General features: G+C 40.6%; 1 protein-coding gene across 3 annotated transcripts in view; it reads right to left on the minus strand.

Annotated features, from left to right (window-relative positions):
* Nucleotides 1–14,152, minus strand: part of PDE4B (phosphodiesterase 4B) — a 469,036-nt gene that overhangs the window by 193,494 nt on the left and 261,390 nt on the right. The window contains exon 1 of one of the 3 annotated variants that reach the window (XM_077277478.1): nt 9,928–10,377. The exons of the other annotated variants lie outside the window; for them this stretch is intronic. Within the exon in view, the coding sequence (XP_077133593.1) occupies nt 9,928–9,974 (47 nt within the window). The 5' untranslated portion in view covers nt 9,975–10,377. Of the gene's footprint in view, nt 1–9,927; nt 10,378–14,152 lie in introns of those variants that run through there. 3 annotated transcript variants of the gene reach the window in all.

The following is a 14,152-nucleotide window of genomic DNA, read 5'->3' on the forward strand; positions in this document are numbered from 1 at the left end:
CCAATGATTTAGTCTATATGCAGCCTAAACAGACCATATGTTTATTCCTTCTAGGGGCATATGATTGTAGTAGAGGGGCATCCTCTCGTTAGCGACCCTTCTAGAAGGAATACTGGAAAACACTACAAAAACCTGGCCCTTTTTCTGGAGGCGCTGTCCAGTCCGTGCATAACACAGAATGTCCATTTCTTTGGCACATTGGACACATCGCAATTTCTCATTTGTGCTGCATCATTTCGTCCCGTGGATCCAAGGAACCCCAGTCTGGCACCTATGAAACCTCATACATGGTGAACACTCTGCACCATTTTCTCTGGGGAATGAGCAGCAGCGTCATTGGGATTTCATGTTTAAATGTCACCTGTAAGAGGACACTTGCCTTTCACTGACGATGTGTAAAGGTACCTTCACACGAAGCGACGCTGCAGCGATAGCGACAACGATGTCGATCGCTGCAGCGTCGCTGTTTGGTCGCTGGAGAGCTGTCACACAGACCGCTCTCCAGCGATCAACTATGCCGAGGTCCCCGGGTAACCAGGGTAAACATCGGGTAACTAAGCGCAGGGCCGCGCTTAGTAACCCGATGTTTACCCTGGTTACCAGCGTAAAATCTAAAAAAAACAAACAGCACATACTTACATTCACGTCCCCCTGCGTCCACTTCCTGACTGACTGAGCGCCGTACAGTGAGAGCAGAGCGGTGACGTCACCGCTGTGCTGCTTTCACTTTCACTTTGCGGCGCTGAGTCAGAGGAGGAAGCAGACTGCAGGGGACGCAATGTGAGTATGTGCTGTTTGTTTTTTTTACATTTTACGCTAGTAACCAGGGTAAACATCGGGTAACTAAGCGCGGCCCTGCGCTTAGTAACCCGATGTTTACCCTGGTTACCAGTGTAAAATATCGCTGGTATCGTTGCTTTTGCTTTCAAACACAACGATACACAGCGATCGGACGACCAAATAAAGTTCTGGACTTTATTCAGCGACCAGCGACATCACAGCAGGATCCTGATCGCTGCTGCGTGTCAAACGAAACGATATCGCTAGCGAGGACGCTGCAACGTCACGGATTGCTAGCGATATCGTTATAATGTCGTTTCGTGTGAAGGTACCTTAAGTCTTTTGAGAGTCACCTTTGTTGGTCGTCATGGTGAAGTGCATTGTACATCCAGTATGTAGCCTCTATGTAGTGAACGTGACCACACGCATCGCTCTGGCACAATACATGTTATGAAATGCGTCAACAATCAATAGAACGAAGGTCTTTATTGTCTTATCTTGTTTAGTGTATACAATACCTGGCCACAAAGACTGACTCCATGTACTTAATTAGTTTAATGGGAAGCTCTGCACATTGATGTCACTGGTTCCCAAATATTTGCTTGTCTATTGATGCTCCTGTCAACCCAGTACCAACGTTCAACCTGGAGTAGCCTTTTTCTGAAATGCGGCAGTATGCTATGGAATTATCTAAATGGGATATAGTCAGCAGGGACTGTACTGGGAGCAGTGGGGACCGCAGGGATCTGTACTGGGAGCAGTGGGGACCGCAGGGATCTGTACTAGGACCGATTCTTTTTAACCTCTTTATTAATGACCTAGTGGATGTGGTTGAGAGTAAAGGGTCAGTCTTTGCGGACGGCACCAAACTATGTAGGATATTAAAATCTGACCTTGACATTACATTACAGAACGATCTGAAAAAGATGTCTGAATAGGAAAACACTTGGCAAATGAGGTTTAATGTAGATAAATGTAGAGTAATGCACCTAGGACGGAGTAATCCTCTTGCTGCAAATACATTAAATGGGAGTATACTCGGGACAACAGAGCAAGAGAAGGATTTGGGTATTCTCATTATAAGTGAGCGGAGCAGTAGTGTTCAATGTCAAGCAGCAGCTGCAAAAGCAAATAAGATTAAAGGATGTATAAAAAGATAAAATCCCAAGATCCCAATGTATTGTTACCTCATTATAAATCACTTGTGAGGCCACATCTAGAATATGGGATCCAGTTTTGGGCTCCACATTTTAAAAAGGATAGTCAGAAGTTACAGTCAGTTCTAAGGTGGGCAACTAGATTATTACAAGGGATGGAAGGTCTCTCATATGATGAGAGGTTAGAAAAGTTGGGCTTGTATAGCTTAGAATAAAGATGCCTCAGAGGAGATCTCATTTACATGTATAAATATATGTGTGGCCAGTACAAAACACTGGCACATGACTTTTTCCTTCCACAGACCATACTAAGGACCAGGGGGCGCTCATTACGGGTGGAATAAAGGCGATTCCGACAGCTAAACAGGAAAGGATTCTTTACAGTTAGAGCAGTCAGAATGTGGAATGCCGACCACAAGAGGTAATAATGGCCGACACTAACAGCTTTTAAAAACAAGCTGGATCATTTCCTTGATACACATAACATTGCGGGTTATTGTTAAATTAGTGACAAAATGTACCATTGGTGGAGAAAGGTTGAACTTGATGGACAGGGGTCTTTTTTCAACCTATGCAACTATGCAACAATGTATTCCTCCAGAGTCAAAAATATATCCCCTTTATAAGGGACGATTTTTTGTGCCGATGTCCGATCTGTGCTCAATACGTGTTTAGCCTAAAAGAAACCATATGGGACAAAACAGGGGTTAAAGGGGTATTCCCATCTTCATGAATGGGTATTGTCAGATAGTGCCTGTAGGTACATGCAATTGTGCCATTTTCTGCTCATGTAAATTTTCAGCCATTCTTGAGATCTTAACACTTCAGTGTCCATGTATGAAAATAGGTATAACCCTTTAATATGATTGCCCTGTCCCCATACATGTGCATTTTGTCAGAAGGACATCTGGTTACATGGGGCAATGTTCTGCTGACAAATTAATGGCCAGCATGAACCTTCCAATCAAAGTGCTCTTTCGATGGCTGATCAGCGACATTTTTATGGTGCGACCACAAGATGCATCGGGCCTCATGAGTCCCAATGGTTTAAAAATGATTGGCTCATTGGGCTTTGTGGCGGATGGCATCACATTTAGGCCAGTTTTAAATATACCGGTACATGAAACTTACAATATGTTTGGATCAGGATACCTGTCGCATCTATGGGTCTTTTGACTTTTACTATCTGCCTCATATGTGAGGCAATGAAACCAGTCTTAGGCCTCATTGAGATGGTCATTTTTCACATTAGTGTGGAAAACACGTAAAACACGTATTTTTATAAGTCACTTTCCTTTTTTATTTTGTGGTATTAGTTGCCATTTATTAGCACCAAAGTTATCATAATGGCCCATGTAATTCATGAATTTTTTCACCAAAAGTCACAACTTCGGGGTACTTGAAACAACACCAGAGTGGGGACTGGAATGCAGTTACGCCACATTTTGCAACTTTTTTAAAAGCTACAATTGATGAATCAGTGAAAACATCTGGCATAGCTAAACTTTACTCACAAAGTAGAAAATGAAAAAAAAAACAAAAAACAGGCGAGCACATAAAAAAAGGCCAAAAAAAAGAGGGGCAAATAGAATAATGTATTGGATGTTAACAAAAAAAAAAAGGCACAAAATACAAAACTAGGCAAAAAACAGGCACAAAGGCAATGATGTAATCAGGGCCAAAATGTTAGCTTATGTGCTAGTGCATGTGGCTTAGTTTTCACATGGACCTCAGATTCATATGGAAAAAAAAAACGCACCATGCTCTAGTCTGGTCTGATTTACGGATCCACGCAAAAATGGATATGCACATTCAGCTCACCTTTTATGCATCTACAAGATGGACTGACGGATCCACAGCAGTGCTCAGATAAAAGACTCAATAATTTGTGCTTGGCTTTAAAGACCAGCGGTAGATGTTCCGGCACTCAAACTCCAGAAAACATACAGTGGGGCAAAAAAGTATTTAGTCAGTCAGCAATAGTGCAAGTTCCACCACTTAAAAAGATGAGAGGCGTCTGTAATTTACATCATAGGTAGACCTCAACTATGGGAGACAAACTGAGAAAAAAAAATCCAGAAAATCACATTGTCTGTTTTTTTTATCATTTTATTTGCATATTATGGTGGAAAATAAGTATTTGGTCAGAAACAAAATTTAATCTCAATACTTTGTAATATATCCTTTGTTGGGAATGACAGAGGTCAAACGTTTTCTGTAAGTCTTCACAAGGTTGCCACACACTGTTGTTGGTATGTTGGCCCATTCCTCCATGCAGATCTCCTCTAGAGCAGTGATGTTTTTGGCTTTTCGCTTGGCAACGCGGACTTTCAACTCCCTCCAAAGGTTTTCTATAGGGTTGAGATCTGGAGACTGGCTAGGCCACTCCAGGACCTTGAAATGCTTCTTACGAAGCCACTCCTTCGTTGCCCTGGCGGTGTGCTTTGGATCATTGTCATGTTGAAAGACCCAGCCACGTTTCATCTTCAATGCCCTTGCTGATGGAAGGAGGTTTGCACTCAAAATCTCACGATACATGGCCCCATTCATTCTTTCATGTACCCGGATCAGTCGTCCTGGCCCCTTTGCAGAAAAACAGCCCCAAAGCATGATGTTTCCACCACCATGCTTTACAGTAGGTATGGTGTTTGATGGATGCAACTCAGTATTCTTTTTCCTCCAAACACGACAAGTTGTGTTTCTACCAAACAGTTCCAGTTTGGTTTCATCAGACCATAGGACATTCTCCCAAAACTCCTCTGGATCATCCAAATGCTCTCTAGCAAACTTCAGACGGGCTCGGACATGTACTGGCTTAAGCAGTGGGACACGTCTGGCACTGCAGGATCTGAGTCCATGGTGGCGTAGTGTGTTACTTATGGTAGGCCTTGTTACATTGGTCCCAGCTCTCTGCAGTTCATTCACTAGGTCCCCCCGCGTGGTTCTGGGATTTTTGCTCACCGTTCTTGTGATCATTCTGACCCCACGGGGTGGGATTTTGCGTGGAGCCCCAGATCGAGGGAGATTATCAGTGGTCTTGTATGTCTTCCATTTTCTAATTATTGCTCCCACTGTTGATTTCTTCACTCCAAGTTGGTTGGCTATTGCAGATTCAGTCTTCCCGGCCTGGTGCAGGGCTACAATTTTGTTTCTGGTGTCCTTTGACAACTCTTTGGTCTTCACCATAGTGGAGTTTGGAGTCAGACTGTTTGAGGGTGTGCACAGGTGTCTTTTTATACTGATAACAAGTTTAAACAGATGCCATTACTACAGGTAATGAGTGGAGGAAAGAGGAGACTCTTAAAGAAGAAGTTACAGGTCTGTGAGAGCCAGAAATCTGGATTGTTTGTTTCTGACCAAATACTTATTTTCCACCATAATATGCAAATAAAATGTTAAAAAAACAGACAATGTGATTTTCTGGATTTTTTTTTTCTCAGTTTGTCTCCCATAGTTGAGGTCTACCTATGATGTAAATTACAGACGCCTCTCATCTTTTTAAGTGGTGGAACTCGCACTATTGCTGAATGACTAAATACTTTTTTGCCCCACTGTATAGAAAAAAACAGTGATACTTTATTCAATCCATACGATAACTAAGAACCGTTCACTCATACTGGTTCAAAACGAGTAGGACAGTGTTCGTTTTTTGGCCAGGATGTCCTGATTTTCAGTGGTGTTTTGTTTTTTTGTTTTTTTTTACTTTATATGGATCGAATAAACCATCATTGTTTTTTTACATTATATTTTCTTGAGTTTGAGTGCCTGACTGTCTACTCTTGGGAAGTCTTTTGGGAACAAATTTTCTAATTTAAGTCACTGATAGAAACAGAAAGAGCTGCACTCACCAATCCTTTAAAATGGACAGTCCTTTATTTATTAATTCATCAGGAAATCCATAGGGTACTCAGGAGAATGCAGGGTGCATGAGAGATTGTGAACTATGGCCGTTTTGCGCCTGTCCGGCGATTCTACAGGTCCAGGACGCGGGTGAAAAATCAAACGTCTGAACGAGTTTTTACACAGGCTGATTATCAGGAATGAGCATTCTTAGGGATACTCATCTGTTTATTAGCCCATGTAAATGGGCTTTTAGATGCTTGTAGATTACTAGCATAATCCAAGCTTGGTTCAGCAGAACCACAGGACGTCCAACGTTAGGCTATCAGTATTTGTTCAGTATTCGGTAAGTATTTGTAAGCCAAAACCAGGTGAAGAACAACCAGAGAAAAGGTATAATAGAAACACGTCACCACTTCTGCATTTATCACCCACTCCTGGTTTTGCCTTACAAATACGGATGTGAAATACAGACCAAATACTGAACGTGTGACCGTAGCCTTAAGATATTAATCTGCACTATATGTTTGTACCCTCTGATTTTGCTTTACCATCTGCAGACAGATAATAGATATCTTCATAATGTGAGGAGAAGTCATTGTTCACTTGTTGATCTCCATTTGTTCTAATGAAAATGCGCCTAACCTCAGGACAATATACCGTATCTCGGCCTACAGCTTTCCGGCAGATATACAGTCCTTCTTTGATGGAAGGTTGTGCTAATGTCAAATTGGATTTCTAATTACACCGAGGCATACGGTCCAATTAAAAAAACAATAACAATGAAACATATACTGTACATCCCAAGTACAAGCTTTCTTTGGAATGTATCTCTGTATAGGAAGTTACACCAAAACTCTTTTGACCTCTGTTGGATGAACGGAAACCGATGGATATGGTTAACATATATGGCAGGAGCTTTGCCCGGAATTCACGCTAAATACATAGCTCCGACACATTGGGCAAAGACTTTTAGATATACAGCCTTTTTTTTTTTTTTTTTTTTAATCTTCTTTCCGATCTTATACATTTCTCTACATTGTGCAACTTACAATTGACTTTTGATATATCTTCCTCTAGTGTTTGATATCATTCAAAAAAATATTGCTGTAGTTATGGTTATTTTTTTACCTTTATATCTTTTATTTTGCAAATGTGTTAAAAACACAAAATATTCATGTTGTCTCTGAAATCATTATGGCTCTTATTATAAACTTATATAGCATTTTGTGTGTTTCAATTCCTTGCCATTTCAAGCTCTCTGCTTGCAGTCAGTAAATAGGAATATGTTGTTCATATATTCTGAGGGTGAAATCTTGTCCTTGTGATGACACACTTAGATCGCTTGTTATAAAAATAAGGGCTCATTTATATTTGTGTAATACTAACACATATTAATAAAAAAACTAGGGCTAATGCATTAAAGTAGGTTTAAGGTCTTGTTCAGTTTGTTCATTTTTCACGCATGTCCCATATGTGCTTCCCCATGTGCAGTCAGTGGCGCACAGACAGCACACATCCATATAATGCGCTCCTCTAATAAGCCCTTAGGACTAATTCTGACGTTTCCATGTTTATGTTTTATCCATGAGCCCTACCCCAACTGTGAAGCAAGGTGGGGAAACATCATATTTTGGGATTGCTTTTCTGCAAAGGAGACAGGACAACTGCGCCGTATTGAAGGGAAGATGGATGGGGTCATGTACCGCAAGATTATGGTCAACAACATCATTCTCTCAGTAAGATCATTGCAGATGGGTCAAGACTTGGTCTTCCAGCATGACAATGACCGGAAACATACAGCCATGGCAACTAAGGAGTGGCTCCGTAAGAAGCATTTCAAGGTCCTGGAGTGGCCTAGACAGTCTCCAGACCTGAACCCAATAGAAAATCTTTGGAGGGAGCTGAAACTCAATGTTGCCCAGTGACAGCCCCAAAACCTGAGAGATCTGGAAAAGATCTGTATGGAGAAGTGGGACAAAATCCCGGCTGCAGTGTGTGCAATGTTGGTCAAGAACTACAGGAAACATCTGACCTCTGTAATTACAAACAAAGGTTTATGTACCAAATATTAAGTTGTTTTTCTATTGTACCAAATAGTTATTTCATGCACTAAAATGAAAATTAATTATGTAAAAATCATACAATGTGATTTTCTGGACCTCTCCATTCTTTGTAGGTGGGAAAACTATCAAAATCGCAGTGTATCAAATATTTATTTTCCCCACTGTATAATAAGGTATAATAATACAGAGCATAATAAATGTTTGCTAATAATTCCTAGCTGTGATATCAGAGTAAAACACACGTCCTAATCTATACCGTTGGAAGTACACAGCGAGACTGAAAAAATGCAGACTAGGGCGATTTTACGCTTTCACTGATGTCACTCCTAGGACAATGACGTGAGCAGTGACAGCTGCCAATACTGATAACGTTAGATATGGACAGATTAAAACGCGGCCTAAAAACCTGCACAAGCTCTATCCTGCAGGCTAGTGGTGAATCAGCTCCACTCGCCTGGATCGTATCAGCTGACTCCATTGTTCTCACTTAAACCCGTACACTTTCACAGTAGATTAAACAGAAGGCATCGGTATCAACAGCTGATATAAAGGTGACGACTGATGGTTGGACTGGCAATTAAAACACTTCTCACTTTAAAAGAGAAGTAGCAAAGCCGAATTTGTCTTTTGGTTTAATTCATGTGCAGGGTAACCTATGGTAAATCATCTTGGAGAACCCATGGAGCCAGAAAAGTCCCCTTTACAAATACAGATGCCCCATTGATATTGTCCAGTAATAAGTTATTATTCTTATGTATGTTTTTACAGATTTTGGCCGAATATAAGGATGAGTTTGTCACATCTAAAGGGATGGATCGTTTAAGGGTAAATATTCCTATAGTTCAATAATAAATTCACCTCTGCTACATACACATAAGGTTGGGCCCACACGTTATGGCCGTTACCGCACTGACATATGGCTGAGACGCTGTTTAACGCATGTTTATTACCAAACTGCTTTCAACTGCAGTCAATTTGAAAATCTGCACATCCGATGCCACGTGTGAATCCAGCCATAAATATATCACTATAATGTATTACTGGTTCCAGCCGATATGCACACACCGTCACACTAAACTCTTAGGGCCCCTTCACACTGGTCGATTCTGCTACGATTACGACGCATTTGCGTCATATTCGACATCGCAGTACGAGCTCGTAGCCAGCGGTCACACTCTACGATGTTAACGCTTTTTCTGACGTAGTTGCGATGTGAACGTCACGCGTCGCAATCGTACGCTACCCTTCACACCGCCATAGTCCTACGACTCCGAGCGTGATGTATTACCAGCATGGGCGTGCTAAAACGTCACGCCCAATCAGGAGACAGGTATGCGGAAGCCCAACCCACGTAGTCGCATTACGAGCTCGTATGACCGCCGTCACATACTACGATTTCGACCGCCACAGCGAGACATTTACGACGAAAGAAAGTTCTGCTCTTTCTTTCACATCGTACGATGCTGGGCTGCGTCGCAAATCGTAACGCCATGTCACACTTTGCAACCTCGGAACGAGGACGGATAAACGTCACAAATCGAACGCTCGTTCAGACTTTGATTGCACAGTGTGAAGGGGCCCTTACACTGCAGACCTTGCAATTGGCCTGTTTTTACAAGCGCTCGCCAACATAATAGCTTATTTAACACAATCAGTTGACAAGTGAGTAGAAGCAGGTGTTCACTTTTCACACTCCTATACAGGTGGCAAATACACGAGGCACTTCGTATTCACCCAACATATGCCGAGTGCTTCACTTCACATTTATACATTTACTCTATAAGGTTGCAAAAACCTAAAAAAAATTGTATGCAGATGCAAACTAAAAAGTAACAAAAGCAATCAAATAAATAAAGTGCAACATCATAAGCGAAAATGCTGATACGATTTTGATTTTGGAATTTCCTTTTACATATACAACAATAGTGAATTTGTTTGATTTACAACTCTGTATTATTAGGCGAAACCAAAAACAGTCAAATCAGCCCTAACAATATCAGCTCTACTACATCTGTACATTTTAAGTATCTCAAGTGCTCTCAAACTTTTTTCCATACAAGACTTATTCTATAAGAGACACGTACCATATCCACGAGTGACGCCGACTTGGAAACTCTTTAACTGTTAGCATGGCTGATGTGTCTCCGTACTTGCGCTGCTTGGCTTTTACAAGGGGTAGTTCTCACTCTCCGTCCTGCCCTCCCACCCTGTACTAGGAATCTTTAGCTCCGAGCTAATGAATACCATTCACAATGAAGTGTACGGAGGTGTCAGCGGTCCAAAAAGTCCTGTTCCTCCAGCTAAAACAGAAGGTTCTCTGGTCTCCTCTCTAATCTGTTCAGCACAAAATCCTTTTCCGTTTACCGGCTAATAAGGAGTTTAGAAAGAATTCAGGATTCTGTTTTCAAACAAAGCCTTTGTTTCTTTTTCCAGGTACAAGCCTTAAAAGTAAAGAGCGAGACATATTTTGAGGTCCTCTGCCAAAGTCCACATGACTAAGATTAGTCAAGTAAAATTTCATTTCTTCACTCCACATCGTGTCAGTAGCTGCTGTACGTCCTGTTTGACTAGTTCTAGATTATTTAACCTATTGAATGAAAACTCAGGAACACCTAACACGTGAGATCAGATTTCCTGAATGACAAAACCTATAGAACAACAGCTCTGAACGCCAAGGGCTCCCCGAGCTCTCGTCACTGCCTAAGCTACAGTGAAAGCACACATAAAACTATCTGCTGAAATGTGATTAGCCATTTCAAAAGGACTTTCATTTTAAGTGTTTTTATGTAACCCCTTAACTGCCTTGTATTTTGCAGCACTAACAGTAACAGGACTAATGCAGTGAATATGGTAAAAAAAAGTGCAAGAAAAAGCTTTAGACAATAATGAATTATATAAAGACTCAGGCTGTGTGCACATGTTGCAGAATTGGGTGCAGAATTTTCTGCACAAAATCTGCATCTCCTGGCAGAAAATGCAGCTGCGTTTTCGATGCGTTTTTGATGCGTTTTTTGCGCGGATTTTATGCAGTTTTTACCACTGCGGATTTCTATTAATGGAGGGGTGCAGAAACGCTGCAGAAACACACAAAAGAAGTGACATGCACTTATTTGAAATCTGCAGCGTTTCTGCGCAAATTTTTCTGCACCATGTGCACAGCTTTTTTTTTTTCACATTGATTTACATTGTACTGTACATCACAGTGCAGATCTGCAGTGTTTCTGCAGCAGAAAAAAACGCTGCAGATCTGCACTAAATCTGCATCGTGTGCACATAGCCTGATACTGCCTCATATAGGCAAGAATATAAACTATTATAATACTGCTCCTATGTACAGGCATATAAATACTATAATACTGCCCCTATGTAAAAGAATATAACTACTATAATACTGCCCCTATGTACAAGAATATAACTACTATAATACTGCTCCTATGTACAAGAATATTACTACTATAATACTGCCCCTATGTACAAGAATATAACTACTATAATACTGCCCCCTATGTACAAGAATATAACTACTATAATACTGCCCCCTATGTACAAAAATATAACTACTATAATACTGCTCCTATGTACAAGAATATTACTACTATAATACTGCCCCTATGTACAAGAATATAACTACTATAATACTGACCCTATGTAAAAGAATATAACTACTATAATACTGCCCCTATGTACAAGAATATAACTACTATAATACTGCTCCTATGTACAAGAATATTACTACTATAATACTGCCCCTATGTACAAGAATATAACTACTATAATACTGCCCCCTATGTACAAGAATATAACTACTATAATACTGCCCCCTATGTACAAAAATATAACTACTATAATACTGCCCCTATGTACAAGAATGTAACTACTATAATACTGCCCCTATGTACAAGAATGTAACTACTATAATACTGTCCCTATGTACAAGAATGTAACTACTATAATACTGCCCCCTATGTACAAGAATATAACTACTATAATACTGCCCCCTATGTACAAGAATATAACTACTATAATACTGTCCCTATGTACAAGAATATAACTGCTATAATACTGCCCCTATGTACAAGAATATAACTACAACACTGCCCCTATTTACAAGAATATAGCTACTATAATACTGCCCCTATGTACAAGAATATAACTACTATAATACTGTCCCCTATGTACAAGAATATAACTACTATAATACTGCCCCTATGTACAAGAATATAACTACTATAATACTGCCCCTATGTACAAGAATGTAACTACTATAATACTGTCCCTATGTACAAGAATGTAACTACTATAATACTGCCCCTATGTACAAGAATATAACGACTATAATACTGCCCCTATGTACAAGAATATAACTACAACACTGCCCCTATTTACAAGAATATAGCTACTATAATATTGCCCCTATGTACAAGAATATAACTGCTATAATACTGTTCCTATGTACAAGAATATAACTACTATAATACTGCCTCTATGTATAAGAATATAACTACTATAATACTTAATATATCTAGTATTCTAATTGTTCCACTGCAGCGGTAAACCTAAAATAAGTTAATTGTTTAGTCACAAATTTTAAGCCATGGGCAGTGAAGATGTCACATCCATTATTTGTGACACCAATGCAGCCAAACCCTGACCTCAGTGATTGGCTGCATTGGTTACACAATGTACGAGACTTAGGTGAGTAATTGGCTGCAGCACACTTATATTACTGCTGGCCATGACATCATCATTGCAGGACTGGCTGTGATATGGAGTAGCAGGGGTTGAATTGGTAAGTGATGTTTATTTTATTATGTTAACACATTCCTATTCATTATTTATTTTTTTAAACTCGGGACAGTTCCTTTAAAGAAGCACTCCTTCAATCAAAGTTTTTATCCTCTTAATATATTGCAATCATCATATTATACATTATCCTAGTAATGCTTTGCGAAATCTCGCGAGAAGTCGCAGTCTTGCGAGACCGCGACTTCTCGCGAGATTTCGCAATGTATTACTAGGAACACTAGCTGCCAGGAGCATCGGTGACGCTGCGCGGGACGTTGGTAGGTGAGAATACTGCGATTTTTTTTTTTATTATTATTATTTTTAACATTATGTCTTGTTACTATTGATGCTGCATAGGCAGCATCAATAGTAAAAAGAGAAAGAGAGCGAGAGAGAATTTAGCTGAAGGGAAATTCTTCCACGCATGCTCAGTTTGAAAAGACGTCGCTGGATTCCTGCTTTTCACAGTCAGCGACGCATTCTGCGCCCATAGGCTTCCATTGTACCCAGTGACGGGCAGCGCAGGATGCATCTCTGACCGATTTTCCGACGTGCAGAAAATACGTTCCTCTGAACGTTTTCTCTGCCCGACGGGTCGTTTTTTTACGCAGGATCCAGTGCACGACGGATGAAACGGATGGCTATCCGTCACAATCTGTCGCTGATACAAGTCTATGAGAAAATGCAGGATCCTGCATTCTCAAACATCGACGGATTGTGACGGGAGCTGAAAGACGGAAGTGTGAAAGAAGCCTAACTGGAAAACAGAAGAATTAGCTGGGTAGAAGAGCAAAATGAGCAATTGTAAGTACACAATGCTGTATACTGTAATATGATTATTGCAATATGTTAAGAGGATAAAAATTTTGATGGGAGGGCTTTTTAAAGAGTAACAAGATGCTGCACTCTTGAAGTTACGGTGAGAGATTGTTATCCTATAAACTATTGTATTAATGACGTCGGGTAAATACGCACTTTGCACTAAATGACTGTATTTCCCGCATATCAGGAGTGTCTCACTGAAAAGCCAAATGCAGAATAATCTTTTTTTATTCCTAATAACAGATCTTTGACTCTGATAAATATGAGCTAAGAAATCTTATTTTCCATTTCCAATACGTTGTTGATATTCACTGTTCTGCTTGCTTCAGAGCTGTCATTTTGTGCCAGCCCATGCATGTTCAGTGTCTGCACAAAGTGATTAGCTTCCAGTTATGTGGGTGATGGATTTGCAGCACCCCAGGTAACCGGTTGTTGCAGTGATGTTGCCTTCCCTTCAGGGAGGGTGATGTCATGCTTGGAGGCAAGGGGGATTCTTTCTATCAGGTAAGGCACTTACATTCAACACATCTGAATCAAGGCCAGGAGGGGGATCTCAGGATCCAGATTCTGGGGAGCTTCCTTACACTTTATGTATCCTGGTCTGGAGGAGGAGCCAGTCAGTCTGAGGGAGACAGTGGAGGGAGACAGTTGGTCTCCAGGAGGAGAGTAGAAGGACGTCTGGAGCAGATGTGGGGGCCGAGC

Source organism: Ranitomeya variabilis, chromosome 8, assembly GCF_051348905.1.
Source record: "Ranitomeya variabilis isolate aRanVar5 chromosome 8, aRanVar5.hap1, whole genome shotgun sequence".
In the NCBI taxonomy this organism is placed as follows: domain Eukaryota; kingdom Metazoa; phylum Chordata; class Amphibia; order Anura; family Dendrobatidae; genus Ranitomeya; species Ranitomeya variabilis.